Here is a 26,544-nt window from a genome sequence, read left to right on the forward strand (position 1 = left end):
AGGCATTATCTTTTTAATACATTGCAGGATTCAGTTTACCTGTATTTATTTAGGACTTTTGTATTTACTCATAAGTGAGTAATGGCCTTTTTTCCTATTTTGTGGTATCTTTATCATGTTTTTTGTCTCATGGTTATAAGCTCATAGGATGAAACAGAAGTTGTTCATCTTTATTCTCTGAAGAAGTTTAAATGACATAGGAATAATCGTGTCTTTGTGTTTGAATGAAATTACTCATAACACCATCTAGGCCTGGGTCTTTTTCAAAATGGGGAATGTCTTGATTAACTCTTCTCTTTTATCGTAATCTATTGGTATCTAATGAACTCTTTTCCTCACTTAATGTTGGCAGTTTTCTTTCTTTGGAGAGAACTCTACATTTCACTTTTATTTTCAAACAGTGATATAAAATTGCTATAACTGTGGTTGGAACACTATACCTGTGGTTATATCCACTTTCTCATGTTTAATGCTTTTCTCTTTGTATGCTTATTTTCTGTTAGATTTTCCCAAAGGTTGGTTTGTTTTATTGGTCATTTCATATCACCATCATATGAGTTTGTTTGTTCATGTATAGATTTTTTTTTTTTCTTTTTGTGGTACGCGGGCGTCACACCGTTGTGGCCTCTCCCGTTGCGGAGCACAGGCTCCAGACGCGCAGGCTCAGCGGCCATGGCTCAAGGGCCCAGCTGCTCCGCGGCATGTGGGATCTTCCCGGACTGGGGCACAAACCCGTGTCCCCCGCATCGGCAGGCAGACTCTAAACCACTGCGCCACCAGGGAGGCCCCATGTATAGATTTTGATTGGCATAACTTAATCTGTTCTTAAAGAGATTTTTGAAATTCTTTATTTCTACATATTTCTTTCAATACCCACTGAAAAAAGTGGATATTTGTGGTAGTGGAGCCAACTGGCTTAAAGAAGTTACTCCCCCAGTGTAGTAAGTAAATGGCAGAACTGGGATTCACACTGAGATCTATCACTTCCTCCCACCCCCCATATTATGCTGCTTCTTGAGGTATAAAGGATGTCTGTGTATTAGCTTGAGGTCTGCTTAGAAGCAGAACGCAAGACAGGACAGACTTGTGTGCTGTAGTGTATTGAATGGTAATTCCAAGTAGGAAGAGTGAGGGCAGGAGGAAAATCCAACATCCAGCTGTGTTACAGGAGTCATGGCGGGCAGCAACAGGTGTTAGATCTGGGACCTTCTGGCGAGCTCCTAGAGAGCCTCTCAGAGTCCTCTACCTGAGGATACTACAGCAGGAGAGGTATTTATCCACAGGCTCCCACTGCCATTGGCTGAGGCATTAAGCCCCCTCACTTCTGATTTGCGCATGTGCTTGAAGGAGCATAGTGTCTGTGGCATCAGAGAAGCCTGGGGGCAGGAAGTAAGTGGCCCACGGTCCACTCTGTACAAGGTGCCGCCACAGGGAGGTGAGTTGAAACTTACACGGAGGATGCCAATAGGATGTTCCTTGGGCGCAAAAGGCATCTTTTACAGTCTATTGATAGGAATATCATTGGAACTCACCCGTGACAGTGTGTTTCCCCAACTCTGTTTTCCATGAACGTTAACACACATAGCCACCTACCACTTATACCTTGGATTTGGGGTACTATGAGTTATTTTTATTTCCTTAAAGTCTGAAATTCATTGGGAGAGTGGGATATTATATGGTCCATTTCCAAATGGACTTCCTTTTCATCTGAAACATCTACCAGGGGAAAAGGGGGCCTGGGAGGATTAGTTAAAACTAATGTGTTGAAGATTTTCCAGCAGATTCCAATTTACTGATGAAGTTCCCCATTCTAGAGAAGATTTATTTTGGTTAAGAAAGGCAGAAAAATCACCATGAGAAAGAAGCTGTTTTTACCTTTCTTAACTGAAATATATCTATTTAAAGAAAAGGTGAATTTAAAGGTATGAGAGAATGTGGTTTGCTTTGGGGCCTAAGCCTGATTTGTGTTCAGGTTATTTCATTTTCCTTTGTATATTTGCATAATGGTTCAGAGCATTGAGTTTGGTGTCTCCCAAACCTGGGTTGTCACTTAGTGCCACATGACCTTGGGCAGGTGTCTTCCTCTCTCTAAACCTTACTTTTTCCATCTGTAAGTTGGAGGTGATAGTATGCATTTCATGAAGTTTCTTTTTAGTGTGAATAAGTAATGTATATAATGGGCATAGCACTGCATATGGCACATGGTTAGGGCTTAATAAATTGTAGTAACTTGTATCGGTTTTTCATTAATTCCATGGTCTTCCTAACTGAATGTCCCGGATTGGTTTTGAGCCTGCCAGAATTCTTAGAAAGGTTACGGTTGAAAGTGTTCCAGGTAGGACCAATTCCAGGAGTGAAAGGGAATGATTAGTAGTGTTGCACTTTTGTCATTTCTCCTCCAGTATCCTCGCAGTAAGTCCACACATACATGTGGACTTTTTCTTACTTCTGTAGCCTACTCCCCTCTTGCCCGTGCCTCTTTTTTTTTTTTTTTTTTTTGCGGTACGCGGGCCTCTCACTGCTGTGGCCTCTCCCGTTGCGGAGCACAGGCTCCGGACGCGCAGGCTCAGCGGCCATGGCTCACGGGCCCAGCCGCTCCGCGGCATGTGGGATCTTCCCAGACCGGGGCACGAACCCACGTCCCCCGCATCGGCAGGCGGACTCTCAACCACTGCGCCACCAGGGAGGCCCTGCCCGTGCCCCTTTTGAGAAAAACCAATTTGATAAATAACATGGTAAAATAATACTGATTTTCTGTCTTAGTCCTCCTCAGTATTTGCATTTTAAAAGGACATCAGTTTTTATTCTGAAGAAATGAATCTTTAATGGTGGAATTTCAGATATTTTGGTCCTTGGGTGGCAGGCATACTTTAGGGACAGGATCTCTTTTCCTCTGATTCTCAAATCACTCTTTTGTAAATAACCACCTCTTTTGTATACATGGAACCAAGTCTACTTCAAGCACCTTGGTTGTTACTGAAGTGCTTTAAATTTGGCTTTATTCCAAATACCATATTTGTGACCCTCTCATAATATCACATACTTATAATAACATGGTATGTGTCACAAAACGTTGCTATTTTATAATGTTTCAAACATAGACATTATAGTATATTTTTATTCTAGTTGTCAGTTGTTTGCTTTGGAAGGTGTATGACTACTTATTAACAAGATAATTTAGTAAACTAGTGGCCTAATGTACACACCCAAAAATGACTAACTTAACCTAAGGAATTGTCCTCTGATAAAGACCTGCTGTATTAAAACAAATTGGGAATAATAATGATACCCACTGCACATTTTATCAGTGAGTTAGATCTTTTGCGAAGTAAAAGTTTCAAAAATCAAAATAGTTTAATTAGTTTATATGAACAATATAACTACTGTAGTTAATGTGTGTTTTTTCTTTCATTCTAGTTTGCAGTCAGCCATTTCATACTCCCATCAAGATGAAACTTGCTATACAGCTGTCTTTTGTACTTTGTTCATCTAAAAAGCACTCTTTAAGTCAGAGATTTAAAAGAGAAAAAAGTTATTTCCAAAAATAACTTTGGAAAACTGGTTTTTAAGAACATGATTCTGAATGTACAGTTAAAATAACTTTTTTTTTCTTAACTGGATAGAACATTGCTGTTTTGATTTTCTCTGTAATTCCTGACAAGGTTTATTTTTTGAATACACATGTGTATGTTTCCACCAGTTGTAATCTTGGTGTGTGAACTGTGCTATGGCCTACTCTTCCCTTATCTCACTTATTTTAACAATTGCATCAAGAGCTAAACTCTTAATATGTCATTTCAGACTTTTTGCTATGAGGATATGTGTTTTTGTAGAAATACATAGTTTGCTTGGCTTTTTAACGTAAGGGGGGTCATCATAGTGAACAGATGGTTGTTCAAATCTACTTTTGTCAATCAACAGTTGGTCTTAAAGACCTTTCATGTTGGTGCATGTAGATCTACTTTGTTCTTTTTAACTGGCATGTACTATTTCAAAGTTTGGAAGGATCATAGTTTATTGGTTAATTTCCTTCTTTATTGACAATCATGTTTTAAATGCTGCAGTCTCCTTGTACACAGGTGCTGGTGTTTTTCTGGGGAGATGCTAGGAAGGGACATTTCAAAGAAGCCTGCATTTTAGATTGTGTTAAATACTGCCAAATTACCCCCCAAGACTGGCTGCACTGGTTTTATGTTCCTGGCAGCAGTGCATGAAAGTACCACTTTCTCCCAAACCTCTGCTAGTGTGATATTTGAATATATACATTGTTGTCTATCTGGTGGGTGGACAGTGGAGTCCAGTGGATCTTATTTCCATCAGGAAGCCAGAGTACCTCTTGAGAGGCCTTGCAGTAAGGGAGGTACCCTCAGCCAGCATCTGGACAGTGCCTGAGATGCCTAGTGGCTGGACCGTTTCGTCCACCACTTCTCCCTCCTCTCCCCACAAGCTGAGTACAAGAGCAGGTCACACGGGTTGCAAGACAAGCCCCTCCAGTGTAGTCCATCCTCCCTAACAGCCAATTTGTGCTGAATCCCAGTCAGTCTCCCTATAAAAACACCAGCTCATATGCACAAGCAGAGGTGCTTGGAAAGACTAACAGTTTCCATCTCTTGTAGCTGAGTTCTCCTTGCTAGAGGATCTCGTCTTGGAGAAAACAGACCAAAAAACAGGAGAAGGCAATTCTGCCTGCTTTCTTGTTGACATAGCGTGGGGGACAGTTATATTTCCACTGCTGTCTCCTTTGTAAGAAAAGTTGAAGATGTGTCCTCTCTCTGTAATAGGCGTGTGTCCAGGTCTGCGAGGTCGTATTGGGCAATAGTTCAGATTCACACAAAAAAGCAGTGATTGACACTCTTCTAAGGACTGGATTCATAGACTGAGCCAATCGAGATATCAAATAAATTATAGTGTTAGGAAATTCATTGTGAAAAGTTAGCTAATGATCAGATTTCAGCCAAGTCTCCCAACAAAGTCAGCGATTGATTGTGAGGCAGAGGCTGTCACATGTCACCAGAAGGTCCTCTTCTGTATCAGCACAGAGATGGAGGAGGTGAACCTCCTGTTCAGTGGCTGAATCCCAGTGACTGGGAAAAGCTTAGTACATTATTGACAGAGAGAATGTTAATGTCTCCACTAGGGAAGAAAGGTCTCCATATCTTCAGGAGTAATCACTTGATACTGAATTAGTTCTGTTTTGTATTTGATTAATTCTGACTTTAAGTAGGCACTTAAGCCTTTAGAGCTTAAAAGAAATGGAAATTTCAGAAGTCGTTAACACAAAGGATTTTAGTTCTGAGAGAGCAGTTTGAAGCCACTGAGCTCAACCCCCTCACTTTATAGATGTGGAAACTGAGGCCCCAAACATGACTCGCCCAAGGGACTGTCTAGTTTTACAAATTCCGTAGAATCCAGGAGTGTATTACTGTACTGCTAACCGTCCCGACGCTCTGGTTTTAGATCTGAGCCTGAACTGGACTGTGTTAGCTTTGCTGATGGATAGGTTTTCCCGCTGGTGGCCCTGGTCAGGCCCTGTGGCGTTTCTGTTAGATGTATCAGGAGCCCTTGATACTGCTGACCGGGAGGTGCTGGAGCTTGCTGGGGTGACTGGTTCATTTTTCACTGTCTCTATCCTGCCTTCATGGAAGGTCATAGGAGGTGGAATTGGGTAATTACTTATCTACTCTGAAAACCCTCCTGTATGGATCGGCCCAGAATTCAGCCCTCTTGTGCCCCTTTGTGCTCAGTGAACGTGAGGCCTATGGGAAGGATCCACCTGGGAGCCCACCTACACCCTGCTGTCCTTCCTCCAGGTGTGCACTTTGCTGAACTCGTCATCATTATCTTAAATCAGATGAAGGGAAAAGTAACACTTTTATATGAGTAGGGGTCTTCTGTGCCCCTTTCTTCTCCCCAGGCCAATGTAACTTGGGAAAAATAAGACCCCCTTTTTGAAAAAACGTTTATTTATTTATTTATTTGGCCACGTCGGGTCTTAGTTGCGGCACATGGGATCTTCATTGCGGCATTGGGATCGTTCAGTTGTGGCATGCGGGATCTTTAGTTGCAGCATGCAGGATCTGGTTCCCTGACCAGGGACCGAACCTGGGCCCCCTGCCTTGGGAGCATGCAGTCTTAGCCACTGGACCACCAGGGAAGTCCCTAAGACCCCTTTTCTTGATATCACTCTTTTTGATATCTTGGTGTCTGGTTGCTCTCAGATTCCCAGATCCTATGGTTCTGTTTCCGACTCTCCTAGCAGAGGCCTGGGGGTCTTGGTAGAAGTCAGCATCCCCCCACGGCCTCTGGCAGCCTCCCTGCTGGCCCAGGAGAGACCATCCCTCCTCTGTGCTCTGCTGTTTCGGAGCTCAGAAGGCTCTGCAACAGGGGGTCGCCTTTGAAGAGGCTGCAGGGTTCTCCCAAGTGTCTCCTACTTTACTTTCTGAAACACCTGATAGGTAGCAAATGGATACCTTTCCCCAGCCCTTCACTCCACTGAATTACATGTTGGGTCCCTGAAATCTCTTTTGCTCGGAAAGTAGATTGAAAAGATATGGGAGTTGGGACCCCCGGGTAGCTGCTTTCCTGGATTCATTTTCAAAAGGCAAACCTGCAGCTCAGGTGATGCTTGGGCTTCAAAGCTGTCTTCTTCAGCAAAATCATGGTTTTCTGGAGGGGAGCTTGGGCAGCAACTTTGTGAATATGAAGAAGCGGAGGGCTCATGGCAGAGGGCTCCCTGGGTCGTGTCAGCAGAGTAGCCCGCGTGAGAAATCAAACCGGTAAACCCATCGTAATGTACCGCGGCCTTGTGGTGGACAGTCCCAGGTTCAAGTCCTGAGTACAGAGTCTGGCTCTGACTCTCAGCACTTGTGTGACCTTGGATGTGAATCACCCTCTCTGAGCCTCAATTTTTCTAAATTTGCCAAATGAGGATATTAATGCCCACCTCCCCAAAGGGTTTTTGTGGAGATGATAAGTACAATGCCTGGAACATGATAGGGGCTCAGTGAATGATAGCGATGATTATTAATAATTATGCTAATAAATAATGTGGGCTGAACCTCATTTCACAGGCCTGCTTACCTAAGTCAGCACTTAGCAGCTCCTGCTGGGGCCGGTAGTCCATCCTTCCTAAGGAGTCCTGTTTCATTGCCCCAGGGTCTGCCAGCCTGCACTCAATAAAGAAAGCAGTTTACTCCTACAGTGCAGGAGCAGAGAGCGGTGCTCCCAGTGGTGGCCTGTTTTCTTTGATTTCCTTTTATCCTTGCTTTCTGTCTTTTATATCACTTTTTATTACTATGAAAACAGCACATGTTTATTAAAGCAAATGAAAACCTGTGATACCTGATAGTCTGTTTTTTCACAAAAGGTTCTAAGGACTTTTTAAATAAATGGATGACCTTGGTTGAGCACTATAAAAAATTTCCCCCTTAACCACCAACCACATTCATTAGCTAATGCTAATGTTGGTGTCTTTTGTTTTTCTCACAATTTTATCTGGTTCAGTGTTACAAATAGCAATATTTCCTAACGGAAATAATTAGAAGTTCATTTTATTCTCTGCTCTGACACGTACAATCCTGGAGCCTCATGGAAGCACTAGAAAACATGAGACTTGCTGTTAGCCGAAAATAACAGTCTTATAATGTCAGTTCTTTAAATACCAGCCGTTTTCTGGTTAGCCCAGGACTACATTCTAATTAAGCTCCTGGAAAGCAAGCGGAGGGGAAGCTGATTATCACCTTGAGATTCTCGTACTGGTAGATAGATACTTTGAAAGGCTGTGACACCATTCTAGGGTGGGGATGCAGACCAGGCTGGGACCAGAACCTTACTCAGCAAGGATGCGTCTTTTCCCTAAATTAGGGAAACCTGACATAGTAAAAGTAAAACTCTAGGATCCACCCACTTAATAGCAGTACCTTCTGTATACTGAGTGGTATAGGCAACACTTTAGAAATTTGCTCTGCCCCAAAAGGTGACATCTCTGTAATGTGTAGAAGCCACCGCTTTGAAATGAGGATACCAACAGGAGGTTAGAGCCCGAAGCCTGAGTTCACCTCTTGAGTGAAGTAGTTTAACTGGATGCCTTTCATCAAGAGTAAACTCTTGAGAGAGTAAGCAGTAAACTGAGAGAATAGAACTGTGTCTGGAGGGGTTGGGGGGAGGGGTAAGGTGTCATTTGGCAGAGAGGAGACCAGGGGAGAGGATCAGGGAGCACCGGATACCTAAGAACAGAAAAGAAGTGCACAGAGGTGAGGGAGGCGCAAAGGGTCAGGTAAAAGGGTAACTGAGAAACAATTCACCTTCCTCCTGATTTTGCTTCAGATGGTGCCCGGTGTACCTGTGAAGTACTTACTGCTCCCTTATTATGGAAAGGGAAAAGCAGAGGAAGGAATAGTGTTGACTGAATATATTTTAGTTGTAATGACGACAGCCCTTAACATTATTGTTTTTCATGAACGAATGTCCAGAACTGAGGTGTATAGTGTTCAGTTATTGCCCACAGTCACATCACCAGTAAGAATCTGCTCCCAGGTGTCTCTGATTACAGGTGTCCCTGGTTTTTTCCCTATGAGAACAGAGACTTGTTTTATTCATGGCTGTATTCGCTTCATCTACGATGGTGCTGGGCACAGAGCAGATGCTCAGGACATATTCCATGAATTAAGTAACCAGTTGACACCACACTGCCTTCTTTAATGCTTGAGAAGAATGTTAAGACATAAAGAGGACCAGCGGTAGTCATTGTGTTCCTGGGCACTCAGCTCCCTAAGAGGTCTCTTCCAACACCTTGAATATGAAACAAAGCATGTTCTGAAACTTACGCTTTCAAAATTACGGTGTAATCAAAAGGCTAGGCAGCACATAAACTTGACAGTTGATGTAATTTAAATAATGTTTCTGATCCCCAGGAAGCTTGCAGATAACTGTGGAAAGCATTTCCACATGTAAATTTGCCAGTTTTGAGATGAGCTGGTGCCTTCTGCAATGAGCAGCTTCCTTGAGCTTGAAGGAGCAGAGGTCGCCATTTGGTACTTGGTTGCCCTTTGCTCTAAGCTTTGAGGGCGGCCAGTAATGCTGCGAGTGCCGGACTTTCGCTCTTGTTTTCAAATTAAAGATTTAATTACAGTCTTCACTGAAGATGAACCAAGTGTGAAAATACCTGATCTACTTGGAATGTGGGATCGAGGAGGAGTGTGTGGGTTGGAATCAGTGCCTGGGCTCTTAACTGCTTTCAACAGTAGCACTAAGGGTGCGATCAATTATGTTGTGGCCAAATGCTGGCCTGTTGGTTAGTCAGAGTCAGTGAAATTTATATTCTTCTTTATCATTTTTTTAAAGCTGAAAGGTTTTTTTCTTAGTAGTTACTCTGATAGACTACAGACTTAAATCTGCAAGACTTCAAAGGTTTGAAAGATACGCGTCTTTGAAATTTGTGGAGACTTGGCTTTGTAGATCAGTACGTGGTCATTTTGTATTAATGTTTCAGGTGTGCTTGAGAAGAATGTGGATTGGCTCATTGTTGGGGCCAGAGTTGTATGTCCATCTGTAGAATCAACTTTATTTATTGTGTTGTCACATCTTCAGTTAGTCAGTCAGTCAGTCATCAACCAATCAACAATAATGAAAGCAATCTATGCAAAATCTGTCCAACGACACCATATTACCTATTTTTTTTTAAGGTCACAGTTTTATAAGCTTCTTTTGTTCTGGAGAAAAAAATGTCTGTATACTGTTCAGTCTTCCAGATTCTGTCCTTCTGGTATTTCTGTCAGTGTCCAGAGTGAAGTTACATCCATCCAAGGACTGAGTTTAAGGATAGATTCATGAGGTCACATTAACTTGCCCTCACTGGACAGTGATCTCTTTTGCATAAATGAATTTTCCAAACAACTCATAATTCCTCCTGTGATTGCCAAAGTTCTCTGCCTCCCACTCTCTGATGACAGACGTTTACAAAATGGATTCCCTTCTTTCTCGCCTTCAGTATGCTGAACCTTTCTTGAGGGTTCAGGTTCATTGTCATAGAGATCTATTTTTGTACTCTCAGCTCTTCAGAAGTCTCCATAGGTGTTTATTTAGAAAGAAACATCTTGTTAGAGACATGCTTCTGGAAGAATAACTAACTGGCCATACTGGGATAAATTAAGATGAAGTAGAAAAGACTGGACAGGGCAACCAGATGCTAGCAGATGAGGGTAACCGGAAGGGAGGGAGATGCAGGAGGGCTCTGTGCAGTTCAAGAGAGGGGGACAGAACAGTGGCTTAGGTTGGGGGGTGGGTCTGAGAGAGCCTGAGCTGCAGGTGATGTGGGCATGCGCAGGACCCAAGAGAGGAGAAGATGGTGGGTTCAGTTCTAAACAGGTGAGGTTCCATTGCAGGAAACTCACCCAGGTGGAGATGTTCAGCCAATATTTCATATATAGAAGTAGTTCTCAGTGAGAAATCGGGGCAAGAGATAGGAATCGTGAAGTCATTTGCAAGGAGGTGATGTTTAAAGCTTATGTGGATGAGAGGACCAAGTGGAGTAGTTTGGAGAGTCTGTGTCTAGGGTTGGTGTTGGGGAAGGATGGTCCAGGGGGGCAGAAAGCCTGGAGGGCAGCTGAGGGGGATGAAGGGGAGAGGACATGTTAGGTGTCAGTGGTTTTGAGCAAAGAGGGAAAGACTGCAACAGGCCATTGGCTTTGGGGACTAGCAGGCTATGGGTGACCTTGAGAAAGCTTTTCTGGGAGTGAAACAGCTACCAGTTTGCCAGGCATAACCCAGTGAGGAGTGGGCAGTGGGCCAGTTCTTCACTTAAGTTTGGTGATGATAAAACAGAGACTGGGTGGTAGGTCAGGGTTGGGGAAGAGAGGATGCAGTGCAGGAAAGGATTAGTGTAAAAGGATCAAAAGACAAAATCCCACACTTCACACCCCTTAGGATGGCTATTATTAAAAAACAAACAAAAACCCCAGAAAATAACCAGTGTTGCTGAAGATGTGGAGAATCGGAACCCTTGTACATTGCTGGTGGGAATGTAAAATGGTGCCCCTGCTGTGGAGAACTATATGGTGGTTCCTCAAAAACTTAAAAATAGAATTAATATATGATCCAGCAATTCCACTTCTGGGTATACACACAAGAAAAGTGACAAGAGGGACTTGAACAGATATTTGAACACCAGGGTTCATAACCAGCATTATCCCCAAGAGCCAAAAGGCAGACACAACCCATATGTCCACTGATAAATGCCTGAGTAAACAAAATGTGGGCTGTACTTAGAATGAAATGTTATTCAGCCTGAAGAAGGAGTGAAGTTTTGCCACACGCTGCAACATGGATGAACCTTGGAGACATTATGCTAAATGTAATAAACCAGTCACAGAAAGACAAATACTGTATGCTTCCACTTATATGAGGTACCTAGAGTAGTCAGATTCATAGAACCAGAAAGTAAAAGGGTGGTTACCGGGGGCCGGGCAGAGGGAATGGGGGGAGTTATTGTTTAATAGGTGCAGAGTTTCAGTTTGGAAAGGTGACAAAGTTCCGGAGATGGTTGGGTAGTTACGGTTGCACAACATCGTGAATATATTTAATACTGCTGAACTGTACACTTCACAGTGGTTAAAATGGTAAATTTTACATGATGTGTATTTTACCACAATAAAAAAAAATTTCCTTAAGCAGAAAACAAAATCCTGAAAGGAGACCAATTTTTTTGACCATTGGGGGGAAGAATTAAATGAAAGTCGTCTTATACTTTGATAAATACCTGCCGGTGTTGGTTTCCTTCATTTAGTTCAGAGCTGAGCTTGGTTGACCAGCACCAGCAGGTCCTGCCCAGAAGCTTCTCGCCCAAAGAGAACATGGGTTGTTCTGAGAAGTCCCTAAAAAAAGGCTACAGTTAAGTTTAGTTTCAGACAGGATGTAGTTGGGGGGAGGAAGGAAAATCTTTTCTTGAAAGCAAACTAAAATACTTGTCAAGACGTGAGGTCTTCTCTCCTGAAACAATTAAAAAATACCATAAACCCCTGGAGAGGGGAGGGCACAATCGCATTCCCTGAATGCCTTATATCACCCACAGATTAAACCTCTTTAGCACTGAAGTCCCTTCTTGGGATCTAGTTGAATAGAAGGCATTTTAAACAAATAGAAAAATGTTTTAAGAAAGACATACATGATTTGTTTTTTTAGCAGTTGGGGTCTTATGCAAAGTGTGTAAATACTCTTTAGGAAAAGCATAGTTCGTGCTACTTTCTTGTTTCTCTTCACCCTTAACATGGACCGTTCCAAAAGAGCGTATTCTTGAGTCTGTAATCTGAACTATCTTACCCACCCATGATGGCTGTGTTGTAATTAGGAGGTAAAACAACCTGTGTGACTGAGTAAGCATGTATTCTCCTGTCTGGAAATGCCTGGAATTTTCTATCCTGATTGATTTCATCTGGTATATGTTATTTAAATGTGTCCTGGTGTTTGCTTCCTTCTTCTGTACCAGAGAAAAATACTAATAATTACTCATTTTAAATTTCCTGTAACCCTAGTTAGAAAGAAAGAGAAGGAAAAGTTGGCATAGTATTAATAGCCAATACTGGTGGAGTTTTGCGTTTGTTTTTTTTTTTTTGAAGAAGGCATCATCTCCTGATAGTAAAAGTAAAATAATTTACTGGACACAGTCTTCTACCCTGCTACTAGCATGTCATTTGGGGCACAGTATTTCTTTTCAAATTATAAGCTGAAACTTTTACACAAGTTCTACTTGTGAAATGGCTTGTGAACTTTCTCTTTTATTCATTTCATTGCAAAGTATCTGAATTTTTTTTAACATCTTCATTGGAGTATAATTGCTTTACAATGGTGTGTTAGTTTCTGCTTTATAACAAAGTGAATCAGTTATACATATACATATGTTCCCATATCTCCTCCTTCTTGCGTCTCCCTCCCTCCCACCCTCCCTATCCCACCCCTCTAGGTGGTCACAAAGCAGGAGCTGATCTCCCTGTGCTATGCGGCTGCTTCCCACTAGCTATCTGTTTTACATTTGGTAGTGTATATATGTCCAAGCCACTCTCTCACTTTGTCCCAGCTTACCCTTCCCCCTCCCCATATCCTCAAGTCCATGCTCTAGTAGGTCTGTGTCTTTATTCCCGTCCTGCCTCTAGGTTCTTCATAACCTTTTTTTTTTTTTAAGATTCCATATATATGTGTTAGCATATGGTATCTGTTTTCCTCTTTCTGACTTACTTCACTCTGTATGACAGACTCTAGGTCCATCCACCTCACTACCAATAACTCAATTTCATTTCTTTTCATGGCTGAGTAATATTCCACTGTATATATGTGCCACATCTTTATCCATTCATCTGCCGATGGACACTTAGGTTGCTTCCATGAAAGAGTTCCTCAAAGCCATACGGCTGAAGCTGCACATCGTACATATTTTGTTAAGCAGCATGTTTTATCAGAGATGATGTAATTCCACAGTGAAAGGCTGACTGCAGGCTGGTGGATTAGCTGGAAACCGAGCTGATTTCGGGCCCCAGGTGAGAAAGCAGCTGCATTCCCTCTCCTCATGCCTGGCTCTCCTGGCAGTGGTGTTGACTCCAAAACGTTAATCTTTTTTCTTAGTCTTAACAAGAGTCCCATGAAGGTGGAGATTTTCATCACACATTACCCTTTAAGGTTGAAGCATCTGTGATTCTTTCTTCTCAGTGTGAAGGAAACTCTCAGCAAAGCTACTTTAAAAATGTCTCTTGTTGCAAAATATCTGGACAGAGCCAACCTAGTTTCTAGGCTGGCGAATGCCACGGCCTGCTTTGCGGGTTTGATTTCTTTTGTATCTGAGAAAACCGCTTTCCCAGAATCAAATGGGAACTCTCTTCCAGAGGTGACTTGTGGAGCCTCTTGTTAGCCTGGTCTGCCTTGGTTTCTGAGATGATCACACACCTGTTTAAACTCTGTTTTCAAATGCAGTTGCACCTGTGACCACCCAGCCATGGTACCATATGTGGTTTGCGTTGCAGAGTCCCCAAGGCACGTGGTCCTGCGGACTCGTCCAGAACCAGGCTCTCTGGCTGAGGTCACGCCTCAGGGTGTGTTTGATGTGGCTTTTCTCCTTGTGTCGGTGCCCAGAGTCCTTCCAATAAATACAGACAAAATTAGACAAAGCCTTTGCACTTTAAAATCGTCAAAACTGGTTTTAGACTTGAGACTCTCTTTGCCAGTGTGTGGGGTAGCCCTGTTTTGTGGTGGCAGCATGTCTTGTGAAGACCACATTCCATGGGCTTTCTCACTCCCCTATCCATTATTAAGCACCTGCTGGGTACACTGCACTGTGCTAGGTAGTGTACAGTAGATGTTCTTGGCCGAATTTCAGTTTACCAGGTGTTAGTGTTTTATGCAATAGACTTTCTGTTTCTTTTCGAGGAGGTTCCCCTTGCTCTGCTGGTTCAGCCAAGTCCCTTCCCCTTTGGCCCGGCCTCAGGTAACGTCATGTGTACCTGAAGTCCCGGGAGAAAACACAATATAACAGGCTTGGGTTTCAGTTCGCAATTCATCTTCACTTTTAGCCTTCTGCTGTGTAACGAAGGACGAATAAAGTAAAGGTCACCTTTCTCTGAACACTGAAACTGAAACTTATCTGAAAACATTCAGGGAGGTTTGAGCTGTGTTGACACTAACTCTTTTTTTTTTCTTTCCCAACCAGTGTTTAATAAAAGTCTTACTAATTTCTTGGTCCTGTCTTAGGCAGTGGAGGACAGAGACTAAATCACACTCCTTCCTTAGGGAAGTGCACAGACTCAGGCCAGGGGAGAGGAGTCTTCACGTTTACACATGATTTTGTCATTTATCATCTCTTCTATCCTCGGAGCAACTTTGTGAAATGCGTCATTATTACCTCCTTTTACAGTGAGAGAAATTGATGCTCAGAGGTGTTTACTGAGGTGCCACGTCTGACGGCAGAGCTCATGGTCTTTCCACACGTGTTCTCAGGTGGCCACTGTTGGGAGCTTGGCCCGGGAGCAGGACCCCCTCAGCCTTCCTGCCCTTGTCAGTACACATATGTGGTGGGAAAATGGTCTGCCTCTTCAGAGAGGAGAAGCTGGACCAGAGATGACAAGCGCTCAAGAAAGACTAAGCAGGGCAGGATGGGTATAGATGGGGGCATCTGAGGGGAGTGATGCTAGGAATAGAGCTCAGTTTGGACCACATCCAGTGCTGAGGTGCTGCGTCTGTGGGACACACATGTGGGTGACCAAATGGTACAGCTGTGTACAATGGTAGTGTGGGCTTTTCAGATGCATCGGGCTTAATGGGGCCCCAAAGCTCGGTGTGGAACCATCCTAAGTGCTGTACTGTGTCCCCATTGTACAGCTGAGGAGACAGAGGCATGGAGAGGGTAAGGCACTTGCCCAAGGTCTTCGGATAGTAAGAGAGGATCTTCTGGCAACACCCATACACCTTGCCCTAGCCCTGCTTTGTCGCCTTGTGACTGAAGGTCAGCTTCTGGTACCCCAGCAAGCCTCATCCCATCAGGGCTCCAGGTACCCAATAGTTGTAGATTAGGAACAATGAGACCCCTACTTCTTTGGGGACATTGAAGCCTGTACCTAGTACTTCCCAGAGTTTTCAACTTTTAGGACGAACTTAGGCTCAAAAGGAAGATTCTTCCTGCTTTCAAATACTGCTGCCTGAAGGAAGGGTTGGCTTGATCATTGGATAACAACACTATTTTTGGTCTGGTATGTCCAGAGGTATTCTGCTGCTTCATTTTGATTGGACACCTCTTCTCAAAAAATGAAAAAGCCAGAGCTTATGTAACGAGGGACCTGTTGTCCAAATGAGGACCAGGTCATTTGCCTCCTGGATTTGACACTCTGGCTGTCATGTAGGCTCCAAGTGAAGTAAAATGGGTATCCCTGGTTCCTGGCTCTCTCAAGGCACACTATGTGTGGCCTGGAGGGAACAGATCTTGTGCTAAATACTGACTGGATGCTGGCACCTTCAAAGGCAAGGATCTTCTAACGTGAAGACACTGAAATGGAAGACAAAGGAAGTAAAGAAACTACTATGTACTCAGTGATGATCACAGTGACCTGTTGTTAGCCTCATTTTACAGATGAGGAAACTGGTGTTTACGTTCATTGCCCAGGTAGTTTAGGGGATTTCTTCGAGGTCGGTGTTGTGGTTATTTCAGTGATGAGGAAAATAGAGCAGCATTAGTCAGTGTGACGATTTATCTCAGAATGTTGTCATGAAAGTGAAGAAAAGGCCACACTATGTTTAGGTTTTGTTACTGAGTATATTTTGGTTAAAACACAGTGAATTAGAGGATCTTTGAATCTGGGATTGTGTGTTTCCAGTGCTGCCTTCATGGATGACACATGTCAGCTGAGCCAGTCATAAGGAATTACCCGTCACATACGCACTTGCTCAGTTCAGAAGGAGTGCAAGAAGAAATATCAGTGAGAAAAGGCTCCACAGCTCATGGTGCCACTTTGGGCGTGAGGGAGCACCCAGGAGCCTTACCACTGCCAGTAGACAAGAGGGTTCTGGGGAGGTGAGGATTGACGACATGCTCAGGGTGTGAGTCCCTGCCAGGGTAGGGCCGCTGTCACAGGCACATCACTTATTCACGTGCTTGCTTTGAGACTCGAGTAGTTTTGGGGACCCGCCCCCGCCCCCCATGGAATAAACAGGGAGTGTGGGATCCCAGCAGCTGCCCTGCCGTGGTCCAGAAGAATCTGTCGTGGAGGGTGGGGGTGGGGGGAAGAGGAGGAATGCCTGCCCCCGAGGTAATCCTGCCCGCGTCCCAGGTGAGGTGGAAGGCTGAACGGGGTCCCTTCTCTTTTCCCTTTTTGTGTGCATTCTTCCCTTCGTGTGTCCGTTGAACTCCGTAGGTGGTAAGGTGGTAGGTGGGGCGCGTTATCCCCTCGTTCCTTAGCAGCAGGGTAGCAGTCTGCAGTTCCAGCAGGGCCAGCCTGTGAGCCCCGGTCCTCACACTGTCTCCCAGGGGCTGCCAAAGGAAGCTTGATAGGCTGCTGTTTGTTTTGAGAATTAAGAAGTTCTAGTGTTATCTTGTGTTGTATCCGTGTTACACATGAAATTTAGAGAGAATGAGGCAGTGTCGATAGTGGTTAAATATGTGCTTTCTGTTATCGGTTCACCTTGTCTGTAAGATGGCTTTTCCTAGAGCTTGCCAAGGCTGTGGCAGCAGGATCAAGGAGGAGGCACTGATCACGCGCCTCTTTCCATCCACAGGAGCTCTCCTTTATGATGGCTTGGCCACTTCTCCCTACACTGTGCACAGGGCTGAGCTGGCCCCTCTCAAAACTGCTGTTAGATTTTAGACTGGCAATTAAGGTAATGTTTTCAGGGAAAGCGTAATCCTAACCAGACTCTCTCTCTAGCCACTACGCTTTTGATTACACACAGGTGGACAAAAACACATTTAATTGTTTCAAAGATTATTATGTTTTTGGTAAATTTATAGTAAATGGGGGCGATTAATAAAGGGCTATTTTATTCTCAGCTTGTGGTTTCTAATTACATCAGTTACAGCTTAGCCTTCCTCTTCACTAGCATGCAGGCATGGACTGGAAAAGAATGAGCTAATCCTTGATAGATCAGGTGGAATAAAGATCTCCATTCATATCTTTACCTTTTATCCCTTCTTCTGAGTGCCAAGAATTAATGCTGTTTGAAAGTACAAGCTGAACCTGCCAAGCTCCGGACAGCTAAGATAATCCTAGTTATTTTAAATGGTAGTGAGAAGGGTAGCAGTTCTACTCTGGAAAGGAGCCTATTGTGAAACATCAAATATCTGCTAAGTGGTATTGATTGGACATGATTTTATTTCCAAACACTATGGTTATCATGAAGCGGAAGAATTCATTGTTTAAGACATTTTCATCAGCTTTTCATCAGACTCTTAGGCTTGCAAACTCGAGGAAACCAAAGAGACCTGTCAGTGTCTAGGTGAAGAGTTGCTAACAGTTGAAGAATGCCACTTGCATTTTTTATTTTTAAAATGGTTTCTTAGTGGGAGCTTAATAGTGTTTAACATCTAGAGGAAGAACAATTTTTTCTCAAGCACGAATATCCTGTTTCTCACACCACTGGAAGAGAATTGTTCGTTCCGGTCCACCGACTCCTAACAGATCGTTCAAGTTAAAAGTCAGGGGTCTTTGCAGTGTCAAAAGATTTAGCAGTTAGATTGGGTTTTGTTTTGTTTTTTAGAGAGATGGGTTTGGGGGGGGGTGCAGTCTATAATATTTTCCAAAAAGAATATTGGTGGTTAGATGGCATCACTGAAATCATCTTTTTTTCCCCCTCAGCACTGGTAAGAGTGATTATATGTAAGGTTTCTTTGTTTGTTTTAAAATAATAATAAAAGAAAGACCATTTAGCTGCTGTAGACAAATAGGCTAGTAGAGAGAAAACAGATACAAGGTTTGCTGGTTCAAACCAGGGTCAGCCTCAGAGGTTTACCCACCTTTCGTTGTAACAAGAAAAAAGATCAGATGGGCACTTTTTCCTTTTTTTTTTTTTTCATTTTCTTGCTTTTAAATCTCTCCTTCGGTCTCCAGAAGTCATTTCTTCCATTTCTGTAAATACTGGGAGTCTAGTGATGATTACAGGGTAGCATAATCCTGAATTGTCTGTTGCCTGTGAAAGCTTCCTGTCCCCGGTCCCCAAACCCCACCCCCCAGCGCTGGAGCAAAGCACTTACATCTTCGCTCATGCAAATAGTGGTGTGTTGAGCATCGCCCAGCCAATTATTCTTTCTTTCTTTGGGTTTATTCCCCAGAGTGGAATTACCAGGTCAGAGGGTATGAACAGTTTTACAGTTCTTATTACATGTCACTAGGCTGCTGTCCAGAAAGATTGAACCAATTTCTAGTGCTACCAACAGCGTATCTTTCCCCACAGTCCCATGGACAGTAGGCATTAGCATTTTTACAGAATAATGAAGAGGAACCTTTTGAGTTGAAATTAGCCCTTCTGCAGGGCTCATTAGAATCAACATGCAAAAAAAAGAGAATTTTGCCTTTTTAATTTTTAATTGGTATAAAATGATTTAAAATGATCAGTGGTTATTCTTCCCCCCAGTAAAGTTTAATGAAGCTGCATTTAAATGAAGAGGGTACCTTCATCTTTAAGGATGATAGTAAAATAAATTTTGGACATTAGTCACTAAGATAAACACTACATCTTTGATGCACTTGGAACTGCTTTTATGAGGTGCTACACAAAATGAGTTAAACAGATACTGTCCCTAACTTCAACATTCAGAGACGATGCGAAGCCTTTAACAAAAGTGAAATGAACATGGATTTAAATTTTGAGCGGAGAAAAGCTTTAAGAAATACAGGTATTTTGCAAAACAGGTTGAGTTCATTTATTTGGATCTTCTCCGGAGTGCAGTCATGCATTAAGTATGCTTGGAGCCTCCCTAGTCTATGCAGGTGACCCTCTGCACATCTTCACACCCTCAGGTCAGAGGAATATTTTCCAAGAAAGTACCCACAAGGCAAGTGAGAGCAAAAGGGGGGCTCTCCCCAAGTCCTTTCTTTTGCAGAATTCCCGCCCCTTCCTTTTTCAGTCACAAGTTGGGCCGAATGGGGGAGGCAGGGTGTTTGTGGCTGGGGTGGGAGCATCCCTAGGTCAGCTGTTAACTGTAGGCAGAAGCTCAGAACACGTCTGGAGAACGCTTTGCCTATTCCTTTATAGCCTCTGCATTAAGTTGACAAGGGTCAGTTATTTTACCTCCTCAAACTAACACAGAGATTAGGACGGTTCAGTGGCCAGTGACTAAATGTGACACCCAAGGGTGGGGATGGTGCAGGGGTGAGAACAAGCCAGGAGGTGGGGCTGACCAACGTTGCACTGCCCTTGGCAGCTTCCACAGCGCCTCCTTTGTAAAAACGGGAGAACAATTCTCTCAGTGAATGGTTTGAGGGTTAAATTTACATACTCATTAAAGTAGGTGACATACAAGAAGTAGTAAATGTTCACTCCCTTCTCCATCTCTTCTGTACAGAGAACCTTCTGTCACTGGCTTGAGATGGGGATGAGGGTGGGCAGATTAACGCACAGACTCTGGTTGGCCCTTAGTTGGCTCTCCGTATCCTTGTATAGTCACAAGATGTCAGAGCAAAGTCTGCTCTCTGTGTAGATACAACATCCTTGGGCATGTAACACAATTCATAAATTATCTTGAATTTGCAGGGAAATTTAAATCCAGATAACAACTCAAATTTAGTAAGAAGCCTTAATGAACAGTGAGAAAATGAAAGCTTCAGGCTTCCTAGGTTCAAATTAGTACTCTTTTTGTTTAACTTAGTAAATCTAAACACATACTGCCAATATCAAAAGTAAAATGTGGGCTTCCCTGGTGGCGCAGTGGTTGGGAGTCCGCCTGCCGATGCAGGGGACACGGGTTCGTGCCCCGGTCCAGGAAGATCCCACGTGCCGCGGAGCGGCTGGGCCCGTGAGCCATGGCCGCTGGGCCTGCGCGTCCGGAGCCTGTGCTCTGCAACGGGAGAGGCCACAGCAGTGAGAGGCCCGCGTACCGGAAAAAAAAAAAAAAAAAGTAAATTGCTTGTCAGGAAATTACCCACACTGTTTTTCAAATTTTTTAACTTACTAAGTTTTCAGAACATTCCTTTCCTAACTGGATATTGAGGTAGCTATCCCAAACTGTCCATCTGTCTGTCTGTCTGTCCATATGTCACATTAGAAGAACGGGGCTTCCTCAGATAATTTGGTCCAGTGGAGTGGTTAAAGATCCGCTTCTTAAATCCCAGCTCTGTTCTTTTATTTCTGTGTTGTTCCACTAGCTGCAGCAAACCTCGAAACCCATAACAAGCGTAAATAGTGTTCTGTTGTAAAAAGGTCTCTTTTCAGCATGGTAATATACCTTATTAAATTCCAAACATAATAAGTATTGATGGCAAACACATCAGGACCCAGTACAGCTTCTACTATGATTTAGTTCTCTACAAATGACCAGCACTCAGCTCCCAATGCATTTTGCTAATTACATCATAGATTTCCCTATTGATGAACACAAGCTGAATTAACACAGGGGCACTAATGTACCCTTTCACCATTATTGTTGTACAAGAAGCCGTGGCAGATGCTGGCAGTTAGTTACACAAACATTAGTATTAACGATTGGCCATTTGGAATTGGTGACAAACTACTGCCCTGCGGAATCCTGAGGCTGAAACCAATCAGGAAGTTAATGAGGAGAGAAATTACCACTGCAGCTTCCCCTTAATTACATTCACACTAGGCAGGAAGGGAGTTCTGGGGGTGGATCTAAACTCAGCTAAGGTTAAGAAGGTCAGAGACCCTTTTGCTTAAATTTTGTATCTACTGTGGCTTGTAAGGTTGCAAAAATTGTTCAACACATTATTACTTTTGCATCCTTCATATTTAATGTCAGATTCCTAGTGGAGTTTTATGTTTATAGGTTTGCTGTTAAAACCGTTACCTGACTTCTGTTTTAGTGTTGTATAATTCTTTTAATTTTTGGATTTTTTTAAGTTTTCTTCCCATTTACTGCTTTTGACTTTTTAAAAGTTAGGTATGCTTTTAAAAAGGTATGTACACCTTCCCCCAAGTGTTTGTTTCCCTCTGTCCAAGAGAACTAACAGGAAAGTTGATAAGCTATCGCTTTCACTTGCTAGCTACTGAGAAACTAGGGTTACCTGTCAAATGGTGGAAATACATGGGTGGGGTCTTGCTTGGGGTAATTTGTCAGATGGATCATTTGACAAGACTCGTCAAACTATCAGCATCGTTTACATAAAGGGGTGGGGCTCAGTGAAGGGTGGAAATAGTATCCCCAAAGAGGGGCGAGAAGACTGTTTTTTGTTTTTAATGAACATGAAATTGAAACTCTGCTACTTAACTTGCCTCTTCAATTAAATAGATAATACTGTGCAGAAATACTCTTTTTTATTCTAAAGAAGCACTGGGGATTTTAATGAGTGTCTATGAAAACACTTTCAACTCCGAATAGAAATTGCAGAGAGTGCCTTTTTCTTTGTTGGAACCTAATTGCACGGTGAATGTAGAAAGACTAGCCACTTTTAACGCACTCTTCTCCCTCTGTCTCTCCCCACTTCCCAGTATTCTCGCCACCCAGCAGTCAAGACTGTGGCTTGGTTTCCCTCTCCACCAGCTCTTCTGTTAGTAACGACAGCTCAAAGGCAGTGCTCGAATGTGAGTCTGCCTCGGAGCCCAGCAGTTTTGCGGTCACTCCTGTCATCGAGGACGACGAATAATCCGGCACCCTGATGCCTTTGGCCATTCACCTGGAGTGGCAGGTTTATTCCGTTTATACACAGGGTTTGTTGTTAACATTTTGCCTTGACTCACACCAGCTTAACTGTTGAGAAGATGTTTGGTTTATACTCCTTAGAGCTTAGCCCAGAGGCTAGAAGACATTTGGAATAGTTTACTATCTGTGTCTGCCGTCTGCACCAATTAAGTGCTTTGCTCACGGAGTTAAATATTAGTGTTCCTCATTTTTTTATGACACTGGTTTACATGTAGTTTTCAAGAAATACAATAATTCACTCAAGTAAAGCAGTACATTTGCACCTAAATGTGTCAACTACTTTCAGTTTTAAAATGAAATCTTAGGTGCCTCAGATCTTTTCTTGAATTTTAGTATTTTAATAAAAGTGCTAAACCATAAATTTAGCCACGTTCCTGACTGGTGAGAAGAAAAGAACAGAGTTAGTGATTATGTTAGAAATCTGCAGAAGGTTAAATAGAAATAGTGTGTGTGTTTGTGTTGCTGTTAGAAAAGCCTAGCCCCGACGCCATCCCCTCAAATCCAAAACGTGACTGAAATAGTCAGAAGAAAAAATTAATGACTTTAAGAATTGCTACCTTTACTAAAGGGTAGTTTGAAAACAATACAATTTAAAGTAACCCTAGTAATGCAGAGTTCCTGAGTGTTGTTTCTAGAAAAATATAAGAGTTTATGATGCACATTCTACTATTAAAAAAATGGATGCAATCTAGATTATTTTGTAACCTTAGGTTGTAATCTGATTTGAAGATAAGTACATCTTTAAAAGTAACTATAGATTTCTGAGTTCATTTCTTGTTAAAAATTGCTAGTGGTGTACTCCTTATGTAACAGAAGCCATCCTGAAATAAAACTAGTCTAAAAAAATTCATTGTTCTGTGTAGTTGCGGCTGTACCTGAAATAAAAATGTTATTGATGACTGAATTTTCTTGTGTGTATATTTGATGAGCGGTATTAAACAGGAAAAAAGAAATTACTTGTATTTTCTTCGCTCTGTGCTTTGAAAACATCTATTTGATTTCACCCCCATCTGTTGTAATCAATAACCTGACCATCTTGTTTTTTATTAAATGCACTTACTCTTAATTTCATCCACCAGTGGTTTTAGAGAGAATAATGTGGAGTTACCTATATAGGTTTGACATTATAAATCACTTCTTGGGGCTGAATCGTATAGCGGTATCGATTGATCCTGATATATCACAGAAATTTACTGTCACTTCTGTTTTCAATTAAAGATACAATCAGTCAGATAATGACTTAATTGGATTTTACAGAAGATTGAGTTTTATTGCCCAGTGCTTTACGAGTTTAGTTAAGGAAGATCATTTTATCACACTTGTCAGGCTGCTGCTACTGCAGCCGTGTGCCCTTCGGGGCGGCTGTAGCTGTAGGTATTGTGACGGCGACTCCGGAGGCTGCCGGGCGCGCCAGGAAGGACTGGGCCGCAGACTCGCCACCTTCAAGGCGTCAGTGGTGGCTTTTTGGAGATGAAGATTCCTTGCTCACCTGCGCACTCGCTGCCCACTGCCCAGGCCCCCTCTATTTCTTTGAATAATCCTGGCTTCTGCGGATCCAGGAGTCTTCCAGTTCCTACTGTTCCAAGATGACCCCAACACACTAATTTTGCCGGGTGTGTTTGATGGAGAAGCTCGGCACGCCCCTTCAACGGGTGTGTGTGCGTGTGTGCCCTCTCCCAGCACAGCTCCCTTCAGTGCCCCTGCGTTTCTGGAAAGCCAGGCGGAGCCCGGAAAAGCGCGCGTGTGTGCTCTCAGAGCCCTGACCGAGCACCCCCCTGGGTCCCTGGTGAGCCCGGGCTCCAGTTTCGAAGGCCCTGCGCCTCCCGGCCTCGTACTGCGGCCCGGAGCTCCACTCTGGGCCGTCGGAGCCCTGGGAACCAGGCTTGTTTAGTGGGCCTCCTACGCTCCGAGGGTCCACTGCTTCTCCTGACGCCGAGTTTGGTTCTGAATTCGGGCGCCCGCCGCGCGGGGACTCTTATCGAAGATTCTGCCCAAGAAGGGCTACTCCCAGCGCGAGGACACAGACCTCAGGACCTCAACGGGCCCAGGCGGAGTTGAGGGAAGCTTCGGCTGCTTCTCTCTTCTCCGCCGAATGGCTCCGTTAAAGAGGGACCTGCGGTCTTCCTCCCGCGCCTGGTGGGGTGGAGTGGCCCTGCGACGCTCAGGTTTCCAACAGGGGGCTTATTCTTGACCGCTAGGGAGGAGAGCGCCAGTCAGGCCAAGCCCAAGCGGACTGCGTAAGGATCTTAAAATTCTGAACACAAGGAAGAGCACAGACAGCAAGTCTTGTCTGCTGAATGTTAACACCCGCGTTTGAGGGGCTATAAGTTTCTCAGCTCTGCGCCTTTGAACGGACACCTGTAACAAGGCCGCGTCCCCCTGCGGGCGGCACCCGCAGTGTGTGCGATGTGGAGTGCGCACCACAAGTGTGTGCAGGTGTGGGCGTGTCGGGCGCCGTGGCTCCGGCGTCGAGAGACCGAGGCGGGCTCGCCGGGTCTTCTCCCGGACTCCGGGCAAGCTTCCGCCACGGAAGCGACTTGAAGCTGTGGGCAGACGAAGCTCCCCAAGACCGCCTGCGACTCCCGCAGTGGCTGGGGGTGAGGGCGAGTTTTCCCCCCTTCCAGCGGACGCCGCTGCCGGGACCTGCGCTCACTCGGGTGTCCCCTTCACCCCATTAATGTGCTGCAGACCCCGCGCTGCGTAACTAGGGTCTCGGGGAAAGCCGCCTGCGGGGCCCAGGGCGCTCTTGGTGACACTCGCTTCCCCCCAGAGCCCACGCAGGGAACCGCCATTCCGGGCAGGGGCGGGAGCCGGCACTGCCGTCTCCCGGGCACCTCGTGCAAATTAAACTCTCGCCCACGTGTAGAAATCGAGCTCCCGCCCCTCGCTTCACGGTAACCGCAGTGCTGAACTGGCTTCACGTGCACACAGACTGCACCGCATCTGACACTTGGCACCAAGTGGTGGTAAAAGCGCTTTACAGAACGCGCTTCGTGTCACAAAGAAATACAGAGGGCAGCCCGTGGAAGGCAGGGGATTTTCCTCGGCTCCCGGACTTGGCCCTGTCCGCCCCGCCGGTTGGGGCCGCCACTGCCTGCCTGCGCGCCGCCGCCGCCCCTTTGGGAGGTTTGCTCCGGCAACTTGCACGGGGCCTCGTCCTCCTTTCTCCCTCCGCGCATACGCACGCGGAGGAGGCCTGAGACCTGTGCTGCGCGCCGGACGCCCGTAAGCTCAGTCGCCACTCTTGATTCTCGCCTTGAGAAGACGCCTTTCCCCCCTACCCCTCAAAAAACGCGAACGACCTTTAGTCAGCCAGTTGTTCGTTGAGTACCTTCCCCCACCCTCCGCAAAAGAGCCTGCAAACTTTTCAGCAGCTCTAAGCTGCGGCCCGGACAGCTGGGGAGGGTTGTGGGCGAAGGGGCGGGGCGAGCAGGGCTTGGGGGTGGGGGCGCAGAGTGGGCGCGGCCTAACTGCTCCGGAAGTCGCCCCCCCCCCCCGGGAGGCTCTGGCTTGGGCGTAGTGAGCTGTCTTGGCCTGGGTCCCCGGGGTGGGGTGCTTTAGAGTGCCCGCGCAGCGCTTCGGCGTTGCTGCGTCACTGTCCTGCCGGTCTGGTCTCGGTACAAGGAGTTCGCACCCAACTTTCCCTGGGGTGTGGGCAGCGCTGGCCGTTTCCCCCCTTTATTCCCGGGCCCGTCGAATCGAGAAGGGACTTCTTCCTTGGAAGTCCTCACCTCCGCCCACATTCTCCCCAGCAGAGCTTTTTTCCGGGACTGCAGAGGAGCGGGGAGGCGGAAGAGAGTTCCGGAAAGGGGGCTTGTCCTGCGAACTGCACCAGCGCCCCCAGAGCAAACACTTTGGGGAACAGAAACTCTTGTTTCTAGAATGTTTCTCTAAATTACCTGAAATTATTTCCTCGGCCTTTTTTGGTTTTTAAAGTCACAGGAGAAAGATTACGTTAAAACTATTTTAAAGGCAGCGCTGCTCTCATTTCATCTCGGAGGGTACATGTTTTACTTTTTCCGTTGGCACCGAAGGTAGACGGGGTCTGCAGGCCGCCCAGGCGACCCTCTTTAAAACCGTGTAGGGACTTGACCGCCGCCTCCAGTCCCCCACGCCCGGCAGGGTGTGCGCGACTCGGCCCAGGAAGCCCCGGGCGCTTGCGGGCCCCGCGGCCCTGGCCCAGTGGGAGCGCTCCTAGCGCGCCCTTT

At 44.9% G+C, this 26,544-nt stretch overlaps 1 protein-coding gene across 1 annotated transcript in view; it reads left to right on the plus strand.

Moving 5' to 3' along the window:
* The window catches only part of DMRT1 (doublesex and mab-3 related transcription factor 1), a 113,629-nt gene extending 90,456 nt beyond the window's left edge, over positions 1-23,173 (plus strand). The window contains exon 5 of the mRNA XM_060013433.1: positions 22,126-23,173. Within this exon, the coding sequence (XP_059869416.1) occupies positions 22,126-22,280 (155 nt within the window). The 3' untranslated portion in view covers positions 22,281-23,173. The remainder of the gene's footprint in view (positions 1-22,125) is intronic.
* The last annotated feature ends 3,371 nt before the right edge of the window (positions 23,174-26,544 follow it).

Source organism: Delphinus delphis, chromosome 6, assembly GCF_949987515.2.
Source record: "Delphinus delphis chromosome 6, mDelDel1.2, whole genome shotgun sequence".
Lineage (NCBI taxonomy): Eukaryota > Metazoa > Chordata > Mammalia > Artiodactyla > Delphinidae > Delphinus > Delphinus delphis.